Source organism: Arvicola amphibius, chromosome X (genome assembly GCF_903992535.2).
Source record: "Arvicola amphibius chromosome X, mArvAmp1.2, whole genome shotgun sequence".
NCBI lineage: Eukaryota > Metazoa > Chordata > Mammalia > Rodentia > Cricetidae > Arvicola > Arvicola amphibius.
Window position 1 is genome coordinate 135,953,772 of NC_052065.1, and position 23,126 is coordinate 135,976,897.

Genomic DNA, 23,126 nt, shown 5'->3' on the forward strand with positions numbered 1-23,126 from the left:
ATTCAAATGATAACTAAAATGTCAATAGGGGCTGGGGATGTTGTTCAGAGATAGAGCATTTGCCTATTGTGCACAAAGACCTGGGTTCAATCCTCAGCACTACAAGATAAATAAATGAATAAATAGTAAATGAATAGTCAATCAACAGAAAATACATTTTTTCATTTTTCGAAACAGGGTTTCTCTATGTAGCTTTGGAGCCTGTCCTAGAACTTGCTCTATAGACCAGGCTGACCTTGAACTCACAGAGATCTGCCTGCCTCTGCCTCCAGAGTGCTGGGATTAGAAGGCATGTACCAACACTACCCAGCCCTGAAAAAATACTCTTTAAAGGCTCAAATTGTGCCCCCAAATGTCAGAAAAGGATAAAAAGAGAAATAAAAATGGAGCAAATAGAGATCAGACTGTTTGACTTTGCTGGGGGACAAAAACAAACATTTATTCACCCCAGATAGGATGCCAAAGCAATGAGTCCATTCATGTCTAGCATGATGAACTAGAGTTTAATTGTCCTGGAACTAGCTCTTATAGACCAGGCTGGCCTTGAACTCACAGAGATCTGCCTGTCTCTGCCTCCTGAGTGCTGGGATTAAAGACATAAGCCACCATTGCCCAATAGAATCAATATTCTTAAAAAGAATTTGGGAGGGGTTCACCAAGTCATTCTTGCTTGGAGGTTTTTTACAAGCTTGTTGTCCAACAAGGGCTACAGATGGAGCTAGCTAAAGCTGCCTGCCTGGGCCTGTCTCCTTTATACTCTCTGTGATGGCTGCTCAGGTCTTCTCATGGGGTGGAAGGGAAGTTGGGCAGCTAACATGGTTGTGATGGGTGAATATACCAGCTAATAAGATAGAAACCACATGCCTTATTTTTCTGACCCAGCCTCAGAAAGCAAGCAGCACTTTTAGCAGATTATCTTAATCACGAGCAATATGCAAACCTACTCAGATTGTTGGGGGAGGGCTAAATTTCAACTCTTGATGGGAGGTGGCAAGGCTCCAGGAGAACATGTGGGATGGAGTTATTGTTGGGGCTACCTTGGAAAGCCACAATCTGCCACATACCAGTTAAAAGGCAGAGACTGTCAACCTTAAACAAAGTAGCTATATGGTATTTCCAAGAAGCACCTTTAAGCATAAATACACGTTGAAATTCAAATTATAGAAAAAGATAAACCAAGAAAGCACAGAGCACAGGAAAGCTGGTATGGCTTTACAAATACCAGATAGAGTAGAATTCAGCATAAAGAGTGTTACCAGAAGTAGGAGGGACACTAAAGGGGACAAATAACAAGACCTAAAAGCCAAATCTTTCAATACATAAAGTAAAAAATTGTTCCCTTTAAAGGGCTCTAGAAATAAATCTTCCAACACAGTTTGATACTACAACATATGTTTTTCAGGAATTGATCAAATAAGAAAGAAAAAAATCAGTCAGAATATAGATTTGAACAGTATTATCAAGCAAATTAATGTAACTGATATTTAGGGAGCACTATATCCCCATGTGGGATAAACCACTCTTCTTTAGTGCAGATGGAAAATTCAGCAACATCAACAAATACCAATAAAGCACAAAGGACGTGGATACCTCTCTATTGTGAAGCTGAATTAAAGAGTATTAAAGAGTAACAATGATGGGCTGGCAAGATGGTTTAGTGGGTAAAGGTGCCTATCACCAAACCTGGTAACCTGAGTTTGATTCCCAGGACCCACATGGTGGAAGGAGAAAAATGACTCCCAGAAGTTTCCTCTGACTTACACACACACACACACACACACACACACACACACACACACACACACAGAGAGAGAGAGAGAGAGAGAGAGAGAGAGAGAGAGAGAGAGAGAGAGAGAGAGGTGTATACACTCCTCAACCTCACATAAATAAATGTAGTAAAATTTTAAAAATGAGCTAGGCGGCGGTGGTGCACGCCTTTAATCCCAGCACTCAGAAGGCAGAGGCAGGCAGATCTCTGTGAGTTTGAGGCCAGCCTGGAAAACAGAGCTAACTTGAACAGACAAGGAGCCATAGAAAAGAGAAGGAGCTGGTGAGTTACAGGTGGCAGGAGTTGGGTGTGTGGGAGAGAGGAGGTCCTAAACATCTGGGTCCCTAAGCTCTCTGCTCAGGTTCTTTCACATGGGACCTTGGATCCTGAGCCTGCTGTTTGTGCACAAATGCATGAGTCTTCACGTTGGGTGAAGCATGTATTTGAGGGTATATGTATGAAGAGAGAGAGAGAGAAACAGGTAACTATACTGGAGATCAGTCTGAAAAGCCTTCTTCCTCCTGGAATGGGTGCTTACAGGTGGGGCATGAAGAAGAGGGTGCAGGTGCTCCTGGTTCCTACAGGCTCCTGAAGAGGAAGCTGGATCACACACGAGCACATTAACCCTGGTTTAGCCCCAGCCCCACACCTTCCCTTCCTGTCCTTCATCTCTGGGCAGACAGCCCTAATTGAGAAGGAGAGTCTTGAATGGTCCTGAGAGGTTCTCCCATCCCCAGGCTTTTGGCACCGGGAGATGAAGATAAAAGAAGGAGTTTGGCTTGGCTAAAGATGGTCAGGATTTGCCATGAAAAAGTAGTGATTCTGGGTCAGTTCCAGCCTCAGTTTCCCACTTAGGAGATGAGGTGCTGCACTAAATAGTTTCCCACAGCACTGCTGTACCAGATGTTCTAGAAAGATGGACCTGTGGAATAGGGACAGGCAGGATGGAGGCTGCTGCTGAAACAAGATGGGGCCTGCGCTTGTGAAGGGTAGTCCTGGGACTGATGGAGGAAGCCTGGGGCAGAAAGGGAAATTGGAGAACAGGAACTTACTTCCTGGTAGGAGGAAGGAGGCCAGCGAGACTAGGGGAGGCGGGAGGCTAGGGGAGGAGGGGGAAGTCTCCTGTGCAGGTTATTCCCTGAGGCTGGGTTGGGGCGGGGCCGACAATGGAGAACGGATTGGAGCGCTGAGCCACCTTCACGCCTGCTGCCCAGCTGCCCAGAAGCCCAGGAGCTGGAGCAGGTAAGGGGCTGTAAAAGGGTTCTGAGAAGCATAGTTGGTCTCTCTTGTCCAGTCCTTAGCCCTCCAGTGGTGGTCTATCCAAGTTGCTGTCTGGGCAGGGGGATCTTAGTGTTTACCTCTGATGCCTAATCACCAGTCTGGCTCTTGCGTGCTGCCTGGATGGAATCTGAGTTTCATATGTTGTTCTGATTGTTCTTTATATTCCTTGCCCAGGCCTAAATAGAGGCTGGACCTCCAACCTGTGAATGCACCTTAAGAGAGGTGCCTGCCTCCTGGCACCTCTATTCTGTGCAGTGACCCTGGACAGCGGGGCTGGCCCCTGGAGTGAAGGCTGAGTTGGCCCCTGTGACAGGTGTGCAGGTCACCTGCAGCCACCCCCACCATGCTCCTTGTGTCCACCATATCCGGTAAGGTTCCAGTCACTGGGTTCCTACTACCCCTTGCTTGGATGAGCCAGGTGGGTTAGGTGGGTTTGATGAAGCTAAGAAGGCCTTTTTTCTAAAACCTCTTTCCCTTTCTTGTGAGCGGGTTGAAGTCCCTTCTGCTGGGAGCCAGGAAATGGACAGTAAGACCAACAAGGGGTTTAGGTGTCAGCTGCACAGGCCACCATCCCTGGCGCTGGAATTTTTTCATTCTAGGGAGCCTACAGGGCACCCCACTAACTTGTCCCTCCCCCCTGCCTAGCTGTGCCTGGGCCTTTTTCGTCCCTTAGCTATCCCAGCAACAGCAGCCAGGAGGAGCTACTGGATGACCGAAACCCATTGCTAGTCCAGGCTGAACTGGCCCTGCTTTCTACCATCTTTGTGGCTGTGGCTTTGAGCAATGGCTTGGTGCTGGGAGCCCTAATACGACGGGGCCGTCGTGGACGCTGGGCACCCATGCACGTCTTCATCAGTCATTTGTGCCTAGCTGACCTGGCTGTGGCTTTGTTTCAAGTGCTGCCCCAGCTGGCTTGGGATGCCACTGACCGCTTTCACGGCCCTGATGCCCTGTGTCGGGCTGTCAAGTACCTGCAGATGGTGGGCATGTATGCCTCCTCCTATATGATCCTGGCCATGACGCTAGACCGCCACCGCGCCATCTGCCGCCCTATGCTGGCATACCGCCATGGAGGTGGGGCTCGCTGGAACCGGCCAGTGCTGGTGGCCTGGGCCTTCTCACTCCTTCTCAGCCTGCCTCAGCTCTTCATTTTTGCTCAACGAGATGTGGGAAATGGCAGTGGAGTGTTTGATTGCTGGGCCAGATTTGCAGAGCCCTGGGGCCTTCGTGCCTACGTCACCTGGATTGCCTTGATGGTGTTTGTAGCACCTGCCCTGGGTATTGCTGCCTGCCAGGTTCTTATCTTCCGAGAGATTCATGCCAGTCTGGTGCCAGGGCCATCTGAGAGGGCAGGGAGGCGCCGCAGAGGGCACCGGACAGGCAGTCCCACCGAGGGAGCCCATGTGTCAGCAGCCATGGCCAAGACTGTGAGGATGACATTGGTGATTATGATCGTCTACGTGCTGTGCTGGGCACCCTTCTTCCTTGTGCAGCTGTGGGCAGCGTGGGACCCAGAGGCTCCTCTGGAAAGTGGGTGTGGGTGTGACTAAGGCTGGGGGTGAGGGAGGGCCTGGCTATAAACATTCAGGTATTCCACCTGCTTTACCTTTATGCCCTACTAGTGGGTTCACATGTGGTGCCCCCATGGCTTGCTAGCATGAGCAAGGGACACCCTGAGCTCCAACCTGAACTCTTCTCTCCTTCATAGGACCTCCCTTTGTGCTGCTCATGCTGCTGGCTAGCCTTAACAGCTGTACCAACCCCTGGATCTATGCTTCCTTCAGTAGCAGCATCTCCTCAGAGCTGCGGAGCCTGCTTTGCTGTGCTCAAAGGCACACCACACCCAGCCTGGGGCCTCAAGATGAGTCCTGTGCCACGGCCAGCTCTTCTCTGACCAAGGATACACCCTCCTGAGCAATCACTGGGATTTTTCCATCCAAAGGCTCCCTGTAGCTGTCTCAGTTTGGCCCTGGGAGTACCAAGAGAGGGGTAACTTGGCCATCCTTGATCCTCCCTAGGTCTCACTGTCCTCAGGTATGCAAGAAGGATGTTCCAGGACTGTAAGGAAACCCTCAAGTTGACTCCTATGCGCCAGACATGGGAAGCAACTGGGACAGAGGCCTCAAGGTCTGGAGGGGAACAAGGGACAGAGATACTTGTGTTTCTTATCCTGTGGGTGAAGAAGAGTCCCAGGGAGTTGAAGGAAGGACCAGGATGGGGCTAGTAGACCTTCCTGTTATTCCTCCCTTCTGTCTATCTCCTTAATAAAAGTTGCAGTTAATTTTCCACGTGGAAAAGGTTTTTCGGACCAGGTAAATGGTGGATAAAGACAAAGACCCCTCCATACCTATAAATATACATATGGTCAAGAGCATGTGATATGAGCAACCAAGATTGTACTTTTGGGATCAGGTCCCCAAATGACAACAGGCAGCTAGCTCCATGTCAGAGGACCCTCTTTCCCAGGAGAAGCTGTTGAAGCTGTTCAACCTTCTGTCTTGGTATCTGGCCTCTAGCAGTGCAGGCTCTGGGAGCTGTACTGCACTGGACCTGTTTAGCACATCCAAACAGAGTGTAGGTTATTACAACAGCAGCCACTGTAAGGGTCTTTATGAATTGCTGCACCTTCCATCCTCCACAGCCACAGCTCAGGGTTTCCCAGCAAAGGTACAGAGGGGCTTGTCTCTAGCCTCCTTCCTTTGCTACTTCCCAAAAAGGCCTAAGGAGAAATGGTGGGTTGGTGACTGCTGAGATAAGCTGCCTCAGAGTGGCTTGCGAGTTGAGTCTGGACCCTGGGAATGGGAGGCTGAGGGAGAGACTGGAGTCCCAGGTCCCCGGGAGAAGACTTTGTTTTTGCCGAAGCTGCTGCAGGCCAAGGGCTTCAGGTTTCGGGTTCCTAGACTGGGAGAGGCTGTAGATGCTAGCCCATGTCCCTGGCGGACAGTAGCCTTTCCCAAGAGCTCCTTAAACACAGAGTCCATGTTCTGCGCCACAACCTAGCAGAAAGGAAAAATGGAGGGCTCAGTGAGTTTCCTCCATTGCCCAAACTGAGGCCTTGATTATCACACTGCCACCAGGCTCTCTCTCCAGGAGCCATAGAAGAGACTGCTTGAGCCTCCAGGCCACCTCTCCCACTTCATTCCAGCTTTCTTCCTCCAGTCACTTTCAGTAACTTGTGGGACAGTAACTTCTTGGTCTGGTTCTGAAGAAGGGGCCCCTCTGAGTCCTGGGTCCCCCTTCTTCTCACTACTACTTTTTCTCTGGCTGACATCAGAGCTTCCATCCATGGTCTCTGGGGCTGTCAACATGCTGGGACTCCCGGGTCAGTGGCTTCCCCTAGGTCTCCCAGCTGCCAGGCTTTAGTGTCTGTGTATTTACCAGCTTTCACTAGGCTCCATAGGCCTAGGAGTGGGGATAGTCTTCCTAAAACTTAGCATCTGTCTTCAGGGATTCACTGCTTAGTTCATAGGGGCTAAAAGGACTCTCCGTATAAAGGTGACTCCCCAAGTTGTACCACTCATCAGAACCTCAGTCAGCTGTCCCTTCTACTTCCCTATCATCTGTTCTTTTACTCTCCCTGGCTTGCTAAGGACCAAAACCTAGCTCTACATGCCAGCCTTGAAGTCTATCCTGGAGCCCCTAGCCCCCATCAGCCTAGACAGTCTGGCTTCTCTCTAGTTCACGAGTACCACAGTGGGGCTGATGATCTTCTGCCCTCTTATCTCTGCCTCTGTGTCTCTACCCCTGTCCCTCCCACCCTGTCTCTTCTCCCTTGTCCCCATGCCCCTCCCTAGATTGTGACTGGACTTGCTGGCACCAGGTGCCCCTGGACTGGGACTAAGGATAAGAACAATGAGCCTCACCTTGGGAAGGGCAGAGACCATGTAGAAGAGGCGCCCCCTGCTGGTTCCATAGCCAGTCCTGGCTCTTACCTTATCTATTTCCACAGGTCGCTCAGGGGAGGTGGGGACCAAAAAGTGTCCTCTGTGCCCAGAGGCACCCACAGCCTCACGTGGGATGCCTAATTCCAGCCTACAAGGCACAGATAGGAAGTTTGACTATGGCCCTGGAAAATCCTTAACATAAGCTGGCAGTGCCCATCTTATTCCTCTAGAATCCCTCCCAGTCACAAATAGGGCTGACTCTGTTCTGGACACAGTGTCCTTTATGCAACAATGCCCCCAATCCCATGTGGTCAAAACCTGACCCCATGCCCTCAAGCTTAACAGTGCAGGTAGCCTCTGATCCACGATGCCTGCTGCTTCTAACAGCACACATGGCTGAGGGGTCTTTCCAAAAGCCTGTCTTCTCCTGGCTCACCGATTGGTAAACTCCAAGGTCAGGAAGCCCTCTGGTTGGCTCACAGATTCCGCCGTGGTCTGCAAACTAGCTGTCCGCTTCTCATCCCTGGGAAGGGAAAAGACTGTCTTGCTTTGTACTCTCTCCTGGCTGGAGCTTGGAGGCCAATATCCCCTGCCCCAGTCAAAGGAGTTAGGAATAGTTTGCGTTTGGGTGAAACCCACGCCTATAGACTTTGTTTTAGGGTTGTGGAAGGCGGCAATCTTGGTTAGAACAAGTCCTGTTTGAGCATAGCAGAATGTCAACGACTACTTCTAGAAAGAAGAAGGCCTGGAGACTCTATGTTGAGTATAGGCTAAAAAGCAACCATGAATATGACAGAAGATTCCAGGCAGATACAATAAGACTTTTCCCAGGATGTCAGCTCACTCACCCCTCAGGCAGTGTGATGTACTTATGGGGAATGAGTCCCTGCACGCCAGCATGCTCCCCTCGCCACCAGTCACTTGATGCCCGAGCATATAGCCGCAGTACATCGCCCCGCTGGAAGGTCAGCTCCTGGGCCGTGCGGCCAGTATAGGCAAAGCAAGCCACAGCCTCCACAACTCCTTCTGCTTCTGTCAGGAAGAGATAGATGGTCAGGCTGAGGGTAGAGTAAAGATGGGGCAGAGCCTCCCTGCTCGATCCCTCCTCACCATCCTCCTGAGCTGTGGTCCCAGCTTCCAACTCCAGCTCTGGCTCCCCAGCAAGGCTATCCAACTGGCCATCCCTGATGTTTCAAGCAGAGTAAGGCAGGTTTCCCTCCACTAGATTCCCTCTACCCCAATAAGCCCCCAAAGCATACCCCAGGCAGCTGGCAGAAGGTGGTGCCATGCACTTCTCATAGATGGGGCCTGGCAGCGTGGCCAGGGATGGGAAAACTTGCGCTGGCTGCAGGATAAGAGTCTGCACCAGCTGGTTCACCCGACCCTGCAAGGCTACAGGGTCCTGCCCAGCAGGCACAGGCAACAGTGTGGGCCCGAAGCATACAGCCAGGTTGTAGGAGTCCATCATGTTCTCATCGCTGTACTGGGCCAGGCTGGGAAAATATGCAGGTCACAGGCAGGGAGCTATAGCACTAGTGACCCCTCCAACCCCAAGAGCCAACTGGCTCCCCAGAAGTACTCACTGGTTGAGGAAGGTGAAGAGATATCGCAGAACCACTAGTACAGGTCTGGGCAGTCTGGACAGCAGATGGCTCACAGGCTGTATGCGCTCTCCCACAGCCTCTAGTTCTGTGGCCAAGGCAGCCCAAGAGAGCAGACCAAGTAAACTTGTATCCACTAGCATTAGTGGGTGGCCCTCCTACCCATCTGGCCTCAGGCCTTACCTGCTGAAGCCAGCAGCTCATTAAACATGTCCAAAGGGAAGAGTGGGGGCTCCAGGCTCCGAAAGTACAGCTTCAGCACCCCAGCCACTGAGTCTAGGTCATGAGAAGTACAACCTTCCACCAGAGGGTCCTCCCCTGTGGAGGGTAACATGGTAAAATGAGGTTACTTGTGCCTACTGAAGCCACTGCCACGCTTATCTATTGGTCCTCACCTCTTTCAAAGGCATCTCGGATCTCAGAGATACGGGCCTGGGCACCCGACACCCGGAAGATGCCTTCATGCTGCAGGCCTGTGAAGGATAAGGAGCTGACAGGCAGAATCCCCTCTCCCACAAATACCCAGTGCCAGGGTGACAGAAGATAGCCTATACTTACCATTGAGATTAATGAAACGGATACAGCTCTCCACCACAAGGGGCACAGGTTGACCTGAGCTCTAGTAACAGAGAACACATTTATTTTACTAGGACACAGCAAGTTCCCTGGCTATTCTATCACTGTTCTCTTAATAGTGGAGTTTATTGGAATCTCTGTGAAGAAATTGATTCACTGGTGCCATTTAAGTGACACTTTACCTTTTATTTACAAATAGTTCAAAGTATAATAAGACAATCAAAATTTAGATGGTGACCTGCAGTCAAAGAACACTCCAGAACTTATATCTGCTCATTTAAATGGTCTGATTCCTATGGATGCTCTAGGTACTTAATGAGATGGTTGTAAATGATGCTGTTATTTTTCCTCCCTTCCCTTTGAGTTAATACCTCATTAATCCCAGGTTGGCCTAATGCCTACTATATAGCTAAGGCTAGCCTTGATCTCCTGATCCTCTTGCCTCTGCCCATGAAGTGCTAGGATTATGGGCTGCACCACCACACCTGGCTCTTTGAGATCTCTGCTGCATTTTTTCTGTTTAGAATTGTCAAGGTCATATGGGCCAGAAGTATGACCTATAAGCATCTTGCGCTGATCCTAACCACAGGGTAGAATCCCCAACACCTTATCCCTAAAAACGTTACAGTCCCAGGTTTTCTTTTTTTCTCTTTTAAGTATATATTTAATTTTAAAAACTTTATATGCATTGGTGTTTGCCCACATTTATATCTGTGTGAAGGTGTCAGGTCCCCTGGAAGTGGAATTACAGACAGTTCTGAGCTGCCATGTGAGTGCTAGAGAATTGAACCCGGAGTCCTCTGGAAGGCCAGTCAGTGCTCTTAACCACTAAGCTATCTTTCCAGCTCCTAGAGCCCCAGGTTTTCTGAGTTCCTTAAGAGTTCCTTTAGACCAGCCTGGTCTATAAGAGCTAGTTCCAGGACAGGCTCCAAAGCTACAGAGAAACTTTGTCTGGAAAAACCGAAGGAAAAATAAAGAGTTCCTTTAGAGGGCTGGAGAGATGGCTCAGAGGTTAAGAGCACTGACTGCTCTTCCAGAGGACCCATGTTCAATTCCCAGCACCATATGGCTGCTCACAACTGTCTATAACTCCTGTTCCAGGGGATCTGACAACTTCACACCAATGCATATAAAGTTAAATGAATCATAATAAATTATTTTAAAAAAAGAGTTCCCTTTAATGCTAGGTGGTTGTGGCACACACCTTTAATCCCAGCACTGAGGAGGCAGAGACAGACAGATCCCTATGAGTTTGAGACCAGCCTGGTCTACAAGAGCTAGTTCCAGGATAGACTCCAAAGCTACAAAGAAACCCTGTCTCAAAAAAAAAAAAAAAACAAAAAATAAAAATAAAAAAGAGACTCTGTCTCAAAAACTAAAAGTAAACAATAATAACAAAAATATAGTTTACTTTAATTGGTACAGGTCACTAGGAAGCCCAGGGAGCCCTCGGCAGCACTGGCAAGTGGTGTGCATAGGTAGAGGCGCTTGAGCTACACCCAGGAAGGTTGGGACTAGAGAGCTCTGGGATTAGGCAGTTGCGTGGACCACCAAGGCTGGCGAAAGACCAGAAGCAACAGGGATAGCCTTCAGTGGCTGGAGTGTGGGGCAAAGCAAATACCTGGATAAATTTCTCCAGGTCGACTCCAAAGAGTTTCTGGTTATACTGGGAGGTAGGACGGGGATGGTGGCTCTTGTGGAATTTTCTCTCTGTGCACCGGGTCCTGAGAAGAATGGGAGCTGCCTCTTAGAGGAACATGCATGCCATGGAGAAGTCTTCCCATCCCTAACCCAGCCAGGCCACAGGGTGCTGGCAGTAGAACTAGAGCTGGAGAGTAAAAATAGAGGAGATGGGGACCTCTTAATAGGCCTCATCAAGGACTCACCAAGATGTTTTTTGCTCTTCCTTATTACCTGGAAAGGAGAAAATATTGGTCTGTCTCTCAGGCTAAAGATCTTCAATTTACCCCAGAGAGAAGAGGCTTGGACTGAAAGCTCAGGAAAGTCAAAGGACCAAAGGGTAGGAGAGAAGTCAGTACACCTATGCTGGGTTAGTTCCTGTATGCCAAACAACCTCTGGTCAGGAAAGAACATGGGCCAGGTTAGAGGGAGGACAGGGCAGCTTTCGGCCCTAGAGAGGGTGTGTCTGGAGCAGGACGCACCTCGTTGTATGGCCTCCTGCAGCTTTTCATGCTTGGCCTGCAGCTTGGCAAGCATGCTCCGGCCACTCAGATAGTCCTGCAGCTTCTGGAAAACCCAAAGAAGAGTCCCTAGTTTGAACCCAACTCAGCTCCCTTTCCCTCTGCTGCCCTTTATGGCCTTGTCCTGCCTGTCCAGCCCCACCGTAAAGTAGAAGGTTTCTGTCTCCTGCTGCTGACTCCGTCTGCGGCCTGTCTGTCGGGTGCCTGGGTCTGAGCTTGTGGACTTGAGGGACTCAGTGGAAGGGCTGGCCTGCAGAGGGTCCAGCATGTCCCCATCCTCTGATGCCACCACTTCTAGCAGAGCCTGAAGTGTTGCCTTCAGTGTCTTATTCACCTGAAGGGAGAGTGCCAACGCAGTGAGAGAGGACAGCATGGGAGGAAAGAAGCCTAAATCCGCAGTAAGAGAAAAGGGAAGCTACTGCCAGCTAGGAAGGAACTGTCTGGGCAGCTGAAGCCGAGAGAAAGCTCTAAGGCCTGTCCCCACCCCAGGCGCATCCATTCATGCCTCTTCTGTTTCGAGGGTCTTTCGGTCCAGGAGACTCTGGATGTTTTGGGCTCTGGGCAAAATTTCATCCCGAAGTTCCATCTCAACCTGGATCTCAGCCACCTGAAGAACGTAGTATCAGGGACTGAGGAGGACTAGGCCAGGGCAGACCTCAAATGAGGAGTAAAAACAGGCCTGAAGAAACAGGGTACATCTCTGTTGCTTGCCTCCAACTCCTGAGTGCTAGGATGACAGGATGGCTATCATGCCAGGTTAATGGGGTGCTGGGGAGAGAACCAAAGGCTTCAGACATGCTAGATAGACACTTTACCAGAGGAGCTGCAGTCTCTGCCAAGGATATGACTTGTATCTTCTGTAAGTTTCAAATACCAATACAAAGGAATACATAATGTTTAAGTCATATGAAAAAAGGACACGTGCTGCAGGATAGATGAACCCTGAGGAACAGAATGAGCCAGTCCCTATAAGACAAATGTTGTAGAAGCTGACTGCCGTGAGAGACCTTTATGTGTCAGTGTTGTAGCCAAGTTCACAGAGACAGTAGGATAGTGAGTTCTAGAAGCTGGAAGGTGAGCAATGGAGACCTAAATATTTAATAGGGACAAATTCTGTTTAAGAAAATAAACAGTCTAGAAATAGACAGGGTAACAGTCACATAGCAGTGATGCTTCACATCACTTTGCACCTGGAAATAGCAGAAATAATGTTTTATCTTTTATCATTAAAAAACTTGCTGTTCACCCCAACCTGAGTTCAGTTTCCAGCACCCATGTTAGGTGGATCACAACCACTTGTGCAGAGGCAGGTGAATCTCTGAGTTTGAGGTCAGCCTGATCTACAAAGCAAGTTCCAGAATAGCTAGTGCTGTTATATAGAGAAACCCTGCCTTGAAAAACTAAAGAAGAGAGAGGAAGGAAGGGAGGGAGGGAAGGAAAAAAGGAAGAAAGGGAGGAGGGAGGGAACAGAAGGAAGGAGAGGAAGGAAGTAAAGGAGGAAAGGAGGAAGGAAGGAGAGGAAAGGAGGAAGGAAGGGAAGAAGGGAAGGAGAGGGAGGGACGGAAGGAAGGAAAGGAAGAAAGGAAGGAAGGGAAGCAAGGAAGGGAGGGAGGGAAGGAAAGAAGGAAGAAAGGGAGGGAGGGAATGGAAGGAAGGAGAGAAAGGAAGGAAAGGAGGAAGGGAGGAAGAGAGGAAAGGAGGAAGGCAGGGAGGAAGAAAGGAAAGGAAGAAGGAAGAAAGGGAGGAAGGAAGGAAGTCAGGGGAGGAAGGGAGGAAGGAAAGGAGGAAAGAATGGAGGATGCTGCATTCTATATTTCCTCACTATTATGAAATTTGTTGTTGTCGTCATCAGTTTGTCTATTTGTAGACAGATTTTTACACTGAAGCCCAACCTTAGGGTAATCTTTCTGCCTTAGTTTCCCCAGTGCTAGGATGACATGCACTAGGATAAAAGGCACGCATGGCTACAAAGAGTATTCATTATATAGTGTATGGACAGCCATGGTGAAGATGTGGATGCTGGGGCTACCCTGTGTTTGAGGGCAGCCCCTCAGTGAACTGCCACAGCAAACTGTTCTAATAGGCCAGAGGCCACGGACTGAAGGGCTGAATTTCAGCATCCTAGAATTTCTTGTTTGTTTTGTTTTATCAAAGTGTAAATTATGTGACTGACCCACATTAGCATGAAGTCCAGAGAATGTAAAGCCCTTTGCAATCAGCTTGGGCTGTAAGGGTAGCAGGAACAAGGGTGGAATAAACTGACCCTCACCTCATCACCTTCATGGGGCTGGTAGTCAAAATGTTCAGGGGAACGGAAGGCCATGGCATAAACCTCAAGCACCTTGGCCTTGTCCCCTGGAGGATCCAGAGCCTCCAGAGCCTCTTCCAGGCTGCCCAATCCCTGCATCTGGCAGGTTTGGGTGCGGTTCTCAGCAGCTTTGTAGCTCCGGATGGCCTGCCCCAGGGCCAAGTGGAAACCTGTGTCACAGCACTGGGAAGAAGCAAGCAGATACTGTTGTGGACTTGGAGCCAGAGCCAATGGTCCAAGCATTTAAGTTCCAATACCATGACCCCATTTGCCTGCCCACACAGGACTTACATCCATGAGGTCCAAAATATCGTGTGAATAGTAGTTGCTGACAGCAGCATTGACACTGGCCAGGCTGAGCAGGTACTCGTTTCGGGCCTTCGTGCACTTAAGTTTATGCTCCAAGAACTTGGCCTGACGCTGCTCAAGACACCAAAGCATATCAGGCCCACCCATTTGGAGACCACTTGTTCCCATTCCCTCTGCTGAAAAGCATGACCAATGTGCCACAGGTCCCTTATGCTTAATACATCATGAACTTCTAACACTGTCATACACTGCCAGGCAGTGGTGGCACATGCCTTTAATCCCAGCACTTGCGAGGCAGAGGCAGGCGGATCTCTGTGAGTTTGAGGCCAGTCTGGTCTACAAGAGCTAGTTTCAGGACAGGCTACAAAGCCACAGAGAAACCCTGTCTCGAAAAACCATTCTCCAAAGAAGTGGAAGTGGGTCACCTGGAAACAGATGGCTAAGTAAAAGGCATTTTTATTCAGACCCCGTGACAGAGGTATGAGCTATGAAAATGTATGAGAAAGCCATGTAGGCTCCACATGGGGGTGGCACAAAACAAAAGCCATTGCCCTCAGTTCCACTTAGTTTGGAGCCTCTCCATCCTCTCCATGGGGTCTCCTTGAATGCTTCTCTCGGAATGGCACCCAGTCCTTCACTCATCCTGAGTTCTTCTGCTCTTAAAATCTACTAGCTAGGAAAAAGTCCTCCAGGCTTAGAGTACTCCAGCTCTCTGCTCTGGCAGGGCTATGGGACAACATGCTTAGAACTAACGTGATAGAATCAGTCTGTCCTGATACTATGATTGTCTTTCCACATCCCAGAGCCATCAGGTCTGACCAGGAAGGAAGAATCTTGTTGGAGGCCTAGGGTTCTTCCCCCACACTTTTTTTACCCCGGGGACAGTCAAGAGCTTGTAGGGACAAAGGCCAGGGACCAGAGCTGGAGAGAGGGGGCCCACAGCTTTCCAGGCCCACCTTCTCCAACAGTCGCCCTCCTTTCTTGAAAGAGCTCTTTCTGAGGGGCCCTGTCTCAGTGGTGGTGACAGTAGTTGTGGTGCTGGCAGAGGCAGCCGTGGTGGAGGGCAGGGTACTCCGGCCTGACCGCTTCTCCTCCTGCCGCTCAGCTTCCCGGAGTTTGGTCTCAGCATTCATGCTCTCCAAGTGGTACGCATGATATGTCTTCTTGGTCTGCAGGGAAGCCCAGGTAAGGTGGCCCTGATGAAGGCCATGACCAGGAACAGTACCCCTTAGCCCCCCCTGGGATTCACATCTGAGGGTTGGGCCATTTCACCTAAGTATGTTATCATCTAACCACTCTGTCCCCAGAGCATAGAGCAGCCCATGCCTGCCCCCCCCCCCCCAACTCAGGTCATCCCTGAGCATCCATTCTCTTGAACCTGACTAGGAGATGTAATGGCTTGGGACTGTTCCTGTTTCCCCCTGATCAGCACACAGTGGGTCCTGCTTACTGTCTGGAGTTCTGAGACCACCTCCAGGAGCTTATCCTGCAGCTGCTGCACCAGGTCCTTACTCTAGAGATGAAGGGATATGTGTGACTATAGCATTACCCTACTTAGTGCCTCCCACCATCCTGTGACAACCCATCCCACCTGAGATTGGCACAAGCCGACCTTGGGCTGCAACTTCCACCTGGCCTTCCATGCCTCTCAAGCACAGTTAGATCCCCATGGGCTTTGTTAGATCCTGAGGCCTTCCACAACTTGTGTGACTCTACCTTTTTGACTATGCGTCCCACATCCTCAGCAATATGACTCAGGCGCTGAGCCAGGGGCCCAGCCAGCACCTCGCCGAGGGCGGCACTTTCACGACTCTGTTGCCGCGTGTGCTCCAGCAACACAGCCCAGCAGTGCAAGGGTGACAGGAGAGTCGGCTCCTTCCTGTTGTAGCAGAGAAATACTCAGACCAGGGAGCTTAGGTCTCAGGCCCAGCAAGGCACTGTTGCCCGTGCGGTACCTACCGGAAGCTTTGCTGCTCCCGGCCGCTGCCCCCCAGGCGACCACTGCGGCTGGCAAAGCGTTCAGCCAACTTGTCCAAGCCCCGAGAGTACTCCAGCTCCACCTCTGCCCGGCGCCGCATAAATTCAGCTAGCTCCTGCAGCAAATCTCGCCGCAGCTCTCCCTGAAGCTCTAGGCAATGGAGCTGCTCACTCAACTGCCAGCGCATCCCTGCAAGGGGACCTCGGTTCAGGCCTGGTTAACATGCATGGCGTGAACCAACCAGACCAGCAAGCGGTAGGAGAGGCAAAGATAGACAGTCATTCTGTCCACACCAAAGGCTCCTTGGCACCCGACTGAACAAACTGGAACTAAGGGCAGAAGAAAGAAGTGTCCCCAGAAGCAAGGTACCCAGGCTCGGCAGCCCCTGTGCACTTGGGAAGGGCCATGAGGCAGAAAACTCTGTGCTGTGGCTTCTGAACAGACACAAGTCCTGCTCAGTGGCAGGACTGCTGTGGCACTCGGCCAGGCCTTCAGGGCCTTCAGGCCAGGTAAAACCAGTCCCATAGTAAGAAGGGCCATGGCCGAATGTTCCAGTCAAGGTTGAGGAGTGAAGGGACTGGCCTAAGTTTTTTGTCTGTTGTTTTCTTTTCCTTTTTTCTTGTTTGTTTTTCAAGACAGTGTTTCTCTGTAGCTTTGGAGCCTGTCCTATAGTTTGTTTTATATAGACCAGGCTGGCCTGGAACTCCCAGAGATTCACCTGTCTCTGTCTCCAGAGTGCTAGGACTAAAGGCATGTGCTACCACTGCCTGGCTTCTGTTTGTTGTTTTCTACTGGAAGTTACCCACCCCAGGGTTTTTTCCTCTGTTCTACAGGGACTCATAGCTGAGGGCCCCACACTACCACTGGCCTTTTGACATCTTATCTCTGGCTTGATTTAGCAATACTTCTTCCCTCACCCATATCTCAAGCAAAAACTGCCTGTCCTGCAAGCTGATAGCAACACTATGCCCCACACCCCCACACCAAAGACCCAGATGAGCACCTCAACCCACACCCTATTACATCAAACACACTGTCTTGGCTTCCAGGAAGCAGCATGGCCACAGATAGGTCTTTAGCCATATCTTCAGAGCAGAACATTAATTGATTTCTTCATTTAGTAGAATGGTGACTTCACATCTATTTCATTCCAGGCATATTCTAGACACAGTGCCTGCTCCTCTGGAGCTGGGACCATAGCGGGGGGATAGAGCTATGGTAGAATGATGAGGAACAATGATGGGAGCTTATAAAATACACACACAGGCCAAGTATGGTGGTAATCCCAATACTCAAGAAGTAGAAACAGGAATATCCAAAATGCAAGATCATCTTTGGCTACACTGTGAGTTTGAGGCTTGCCTGGGCTATAGGAGACACTGCCTTTAAAAAAGTATACAAAAAGCTACAGGAAGCCAGGCAATGGTGACATACGCCTTTAATCCCAGCACACAGGAGGCAGAGACGGGTGAATCTCTGTGTGTTCGAGGCCAGTCTGGTCTACAGAACAAGTTTGAGGATAGCCAGAGTTGTTACACAGAGACACCCTGTCTTGAAAAACAAACAAACAAACAAAAAGCAAGGGGGAGGAATCTGGGAGGAAGGGATGGGAACAGATGACCAAAAGCTTGTGGTCCAGGATTCCAGCAAGATGCCCAGGGAGAGATAAGCCAGGGCGTAGAGCCCTGTGGACGCATTTCATTTTCAGGGTCTCTATGGCTACTGTGTAGAGCCCAAGGGGCAGTTACTACATTTGTCTAAGAAAAAGATGGTGGGTATTGGAACCAGGAAGCCAGTCTGAAAGGCAAGCCTTGGGGTAGCTATTCAAAAGAAAGTCAATATGAAGAGATCAGAATGGGTGAACTGTCTTGGCAGTGACTTTCCTGGGACTATGAGATGAAAGGCCTCCTTAGGTATCTCCTGCCCAGAAGTCCCCATCTCCCCTTCTGATTTCCTTTCTCGGTATGTCTCTTGCCTGTTCTCAGACTCCACTCTATGGTGGGACTGACTTCTTTCCCTGAGTCCAGGGGCTCCAGATCTGCCTGCTTGCATGACCTACTCATCAGCCTTCTATCCCACCCACTGGATTCTCTTAGGAGTAGTCTTTGGGGCATACCCTTAACCTGGCCACTGTAATTGCTAAATTTCCACCAAAGGGACAAGTTAGGCAGAAGGAAGCTGGTGTGTGTGTGTGTGTGTGTGTGTGTAAACTCCCAACACTGAAGCCAAAGCAAAGCCCACAATACCAAGTGTCACTGTCACCAGCCTCATGTGGCTGAAGTGGTATGTGCCAGCTACTCATTAGAATGAGTGCTAATGCTGCTGACTTCAATCAGGGGAGTCTCCACTAAATAAGACTAAAAGGGTTTGAAGAATGGCAATTTAAGTTCATAATAAGCAGGGCCTCAAGAATATCCAGCATACCCTTCCTTGTAGGCTGCCGTGCCCTCCAAAAGGGATGTGTTATCCAAGGAGGGACCTATTCTAGCTACACAGTGCCAAGTGCACCACAGTATTGTGTGGGTTCTCTACCAGTAGCAACAGCACTTCCTGTTCTGAACATGCACACCAGCCAGTGTCAAGAAGCTATAGATTGCAAGTCAATTGCATCTGAAGTCCACACAGGGCAGGAAAATGCTGCCTGAAGTCTCCAGGTTGATTTCAGCTCAAAGAACCCTGATGTCCTACCAAACTAGCTCTGGTCCTTGTCAAACCCCAGTGTACTCTTGGCACCTTGGCTGTCCTTTGCAGTGGCTATCACCATACATGAAATCAGCTGTGTGCAATTTTTCTCTCCTCAGGCCTGTGAACCACCAAGGACTGCTTCTCTTCTATACAATAAAGCATTTTCAGAGTCTAGAGCAAAACAGATGTGTTAAAAAAAATCTGGTAGCAGACTTGTCATCCCAGCCCTGGAACGTTGTGGAAGAAGATGCTCCAAGTCACAGGCCAGCTTGAGTAAAATAATGAGTTCAAGACTAGCCTGGGGGCTGGAGAGATGGCTCAGAGGTTAAGAGCATTGCCTGCTCTTCCAAAGGTTCTGAGTTCAATTCCCAGCAACCATATGGTGGCTCACAACCATCTGTAATGGGATCTGGTGCCCTCTTCTGGCCTGCAGACATACATGGAAGGAATGCTGTATACATAATAAATAAATAAATAAATAAATAAATAAATAAATAAATAAATAAATATTAAAAAAAAAAAAAGACTAGCCTGGGCTACATACCCAAGCTCCAATCCCACCCACCCAAACAAAGAACAGCTGACAAAAAGAAGTGAGAAATCCTGCATATTTGAATTACAAAGCTGGGACCCAGGCCCCTCCAGCACTTCCTGTGAGCCAGGCATTCATTCTCACTTCTGCTGACCAGTAGAGCAGAATAGATAGCCTCTAAACCGCGACTATGCTGACCTTTCAGAATTTAAAGTGTGAAGACAGTGCCTCTGTTCTAGCATTGTTGGAAGACCTTTTTTCTTTGTTTGAGGGAGGGGCACGAGAAATAAAAGCCACAAAAAACCAGACACCCTGAATGAGCAAGGGCATCTTAAAGACAGTCTTGTACCAAACTCCAGTTTCTTAGTAGGAACTAACTGATCTGTTTGCTGATTGAAGACTTCTTAAGGTCTTTGGGCGTCACAATTTTTGTTGTTGTTGTTTTGTTTATTTGGTTTTTTTAAGACAGGGTTTCTCTATAAGCCATGGTTGTCCCAGAACTTGCTCTGTAGACCAGGCTAGTCTAGAGCTCAGAGAATTGCCTCCTTCTGTCTCCCAGAGTGCTGGGATTAAAGGCATGCGCCACTACCGCCCAGCTGCTTCTCGACATTTTGAGGAAGTAGGAGGAGAGAGATCCTTGTCTCCACCTGCTGGCTCACCCTCTGCTGTTACCTCAAGCTGGCTCTGGACACCAAGAAAAGGACTGTCAAACTTTCAAAGGTAGCTATGCTCACTACTATAGCAGTAATACATCACTAAGACACACTTTGGTATAAATTGCTTGCACCAAATTAGTGCACTGGAATTTCATCTACAGGTTGGAAACTCCAAGGGTTATTTCATTCCTCTTTTTGGGAGCTGTTGTATGTGACACTGCTTCTCTGAGCTTGTATCCACAATAGATAAAATATAGAGCCATTGAGAGTGGTAATGGGAGTCAGGATATCTGGAAACAACAAGAAACTGTGGTGGGGGCCGGAGGTTAGATGCTGCCTCTTTTCCTGTGTGAGAGTTACCTACCACACCCTGAAGAAATGAAGCAGTCAGCTAAGAATTTACAAAGCTCATTTGCATGTGATTTGCATCAATGTGTTTGCCAGAATCCAGAGATCTAATATCCTAAGGCTATAAAGTCAGTCCGGCTGGACTTCTCTAATCCACAGTCTTCCAGCCTGACCCAGGGTCAACAACCCTAACCTGCAAGCTACTTCAGAGTCAAAGGGAGGCAAAGGCGTTAAAGCTTCATGGATTCTAGAGGTATTGAATGAGGTGTCAGGCCACCAGCAAAGTCAAAGTGGCCCAAAACACTCCAGCTATAAAGCCACCCTCTCAGTCTGCCCTTCCCTCAGGCTACCAGAGTCATTGCTGCCTGAGTGAGCAGCAGGCGACCCAAGTTGAGGAGAGAGGACGGAGGGAGGGCATGGGCAGGCAGTCGAGGCCAAAGAGGCTCCAAGAAGCAGGGCCTGGGCTCCCTCCACCCCGTTCCGGGGATGTCTGAAGATCAACAGCAGACACTCGAGGTCTCCACAGTAGACCAGGCCCAAAGCGCCCTCTCACCTTTGACTTGTGTCTCATACTCAGCCTGCAGCCCCCGCTCCCGCCGCAGCTTCCCGTGCGCCGCCATGGCCGAGGGCTGATCGCACCTTCAAGTCCCGATGCTCCCACGCTGCGGCAAGGCGAGACGGCCGAGCACAGGGACCAGGGGCGCCAAGACCAGCACCCTCCACCAGCTACGCCCCGCCCCGCCCCGCCCCGAGCAGGTCCCCCGGAGGGGCGGGGCAACCTAGACCAAGAGCTGCTTGCTGCTCTGGTGGGCCTCAGAAGGACAAGGCGCCCCTTCCCAGGTGCACAGCTCTTGAGGCAGGCTGTCTTCCTCCTTCCTCTGCTCATCTACCTATATCACCTTGAGCCCTAACACTCAGCATAAAGCAGCCAATGCAAGAGGGCCCCAACATGCCTGGGACCACCTGCTGCTGTTCCTCACCATCTACAGAAAGCTCTATGTGGTCTCCAGTGTCAGACCACATCCCTAAGGCCACTGGCCCTCAATACCAGTGGACAGTGGCGCCATAGCTGCTCCAAGCCCAGAACTGCCCCTAGGCAGCCTGCCTCCCCGCAGCCTCCCTGGACATCAGATGCCACCCTCCTTCCTGGAGTCACAACCCTGAGTGAGGCCTAAGGGAGTCCTGACAGCTGATGGGAAGTTCCCCAGAGGACTGCAGGCCTGTGTTCCCTCTGGGCCCCCTGAGGGGGAGGGAGCAGGGTTCAGCTACAGTTCCCCTTCTACTCAGCCCCAAAGGAAAGAACTAGCCTCATTTCCCCATAGGTAGTTACCACTTCCTGCTGCCGGAAGAGACTTTGTCTTTTTTCCCTTCTGTGTTGCGCCTATAGGAACCTACATGGGTGGGGGCTATGAGACAGCCTGGGAGCAACTCCTTTCGCCTCCTTTATCCAGGGATAATGGGGCTTTGCTTCACCCCCACCAACTCTTAAGTCAGAGGGCAAGACCTACTCACCAGTTTGTGATGTTTTGTTTTGTTGAGATAGGGCCTTACTCTGTAGCCCTGCCTGGCCTGGTACTCCTTATGCAATTCAGGCTGGCCTCAAACTTGAGGCAATCTTTCTGCCTCTGCCCCAAGTGCAAGGATTACAGATGTGCACAATCACACCAGGCTGTTGAGAAGGCAGGAGACAGGTGACAAGCCATCGGCCCACCTGTCTCTAGCTGGAGAGAAAGCCCTGGGGTATACAGATGATGAAAGACAGGCAAGGCACTAAAATACAAAAGGAATCTGGGCCTGTATGTGCACACATGGATGGCAAAGTGCATGTGAGCATGCATGACACTGACCTGGATAGGGAGACTATTCTGGCCCTTCAGTTGTGTGCAATCAATTCTCTTGGCCAGAAAGAATACTTACTCCCTTGATTCTTGGTCTCTACTCACTCCCAGTACCGAAGCCCTTCTCTAAGATGCTGCTAGGTGCTAAAAGACCCTTGAAGAAAAGGTCTGGAGGCTAGTTAGATGTTGATTTACTCCAACAGTGCCTCCTATTAAGGGAAACCAGGCACCCATGACCTTATTTGTTAAAACAACCCACCCTGCCTGGCTTTCATTCTATCTGAGCCTTAACTAATCCTCGGAAGTCCTTCATCCACCCAGGGCCGAATTCAGGAATCAGGCACACAAGAAATAGCTACTGAACTGGCCTTCAAATGTTCTTAGTCCTAACTCCAAGAATCTGATGGTGCCCCCATTCAGCCCCTTTGCATAAAAACGAGTGAAAAGCAAAACAGAAAACTTGAGTGATTGCCCTGGTTCTGAGGATACTTGCTTGGCACCCGAAGCCATGAATAAAGCTGCTTTTTGTATTGTTTGCTCCTGTCCCCCCCTTTTTTTTCTGAGACAGGGTCTTACTATATAGCCCTGGCTGTCCTGGAACTCAGTATGTAGACCAGGCTGGCTTTGAACTCACAGGAATTAGCCTGAGTCTGCCACCTGAATGCTAGAATTAAAGGCATGTGCCAGCACACCTGGCCTGTTCCTTTTGACTTTAAAAAATATTATTAGATTTATATTAATTTAATTTCATGTGTTTTGCTTTTATGTGTGCATGTATGTGCAATTTGTGTGTGTGTGCTTGGTATCCATGGAGACCAGAAGAAGGTTTCAGATCCTAAATACTGGTATTACAGATGATTGTGAACCTCCATGTGAGTGCTGAGAATTGAACTCGCATCCTCTGTAAGATGCTCTTAACCACTGAACCTTCTCCTCAGCTCCCTTCTTGAGCTTTTTGAGACAAGGTCTCTTTCAGTTGCTCTAGTCAGACTGGAACTTGCTATGTAGACCAGGTTGGCCTTGAATTCATGAGATCTGCTTGCTTCTGACTCCCAGTGCTGAGACTAAAGGCATGTACCACCACCTCTCCTGGCTAGCTCCTGTTTTAAGAATTCAAAAGCCTGCTGGGCAAGGTGAGAGTTTTGGCTCAGAGGTAAGCCA

At 49.8% G+C, this 23,126-nt stretch overlaps 2 protein-coding genes across 8 annotated transcripts; one reads left to right on the forward strand and one right to left on the reverse strand.

Annotated features, from left to right (window-relative positions):
* Positions 1–3,392: 3,392 nt before the first annotated feature.
* Avpr2 (arginine vasopressin receptor 2) lies at positions 3,393–4,963 on the forward strand. 2 transcript variants are annotated; one of them, XM_038317467.1, is made up of 3 exons: positions 3,393–3,417; positions 3,695–4,579; positions 4,758–4,963. In XM_038317467.1, exons 1-3 carry the CDS (start codon positions 3,393–3,395, stop codon positions 4,961–4,963), a joined length of 1,116 nt encoding a protein of 371 aa, XP_038173395.1. The 2 variants fall into 2 exon arrangements, with proteins under 2 accessions (XP_038173395.1, XP_038173396.1); XM_038317468.1 differs by having other exon boundaries at positions 3,695–4,491; positions 4,758–4,943.
* A 460-nt stretch (positions 4,964–5,423) lies between these two features.
* Positions 5,424–22,583, reverse strand: Arhgap4 (Rho GTPase activating protein 4). Of its 6 annotated transcripts, none has more exons than XM_038317124.1 (22): positions 20,681–22,583; positions 15,888–16,095; positions 15,645–15,807; positions 15,379–15,441; positions 14,885–15,097; positions 13,911–14,039; positions 13,581–13,802; positions 11,817–11,918; positions 11,454–11,645; positions 11,273–11,357; positions 10,997–11,024; positions 10,732–10,834; positions 9,093–9,153; positions 8,930–9,007; positions 8,718–8,810; positions 8,517–8,622; positions 8,193–8,426; positions 8,044–8,117; positions 7,782–7,965; positions 7,370–7,456; positions 6,982–7,081; positions 5,424–6,045 (listed from the first exon to the last, which is right to left on the reverse strand). In XM_038317124.1, the coding sequence occupies exons 1-22, from the start codon at positions 20,745–20,747 to the stop codon at positions 5,812–5,814; spliced, it is 2,826 nt and encodes a 941-aa protein (XP_038173052.1). In that variant the 5' UTR covers positions 20,748–22,583; the 3' UTR covers positions 5,424–5,811. The 6 variants fall into 6 exon arrangements, with proteins under 6 accessions (XP_038173052.1, XP_038173050.1, XP_038173049.1 ...); XM_038317122.1 differs by having other exon boundaries at positions 7,782–7,962; positions 8,718–8,852; XM_038317121.1 differs by having other exon boundaries at positions 8,718–8,852.
* Between the last annotated feature and the right edge of the window lie 543 nt (positions 22,584–23,126).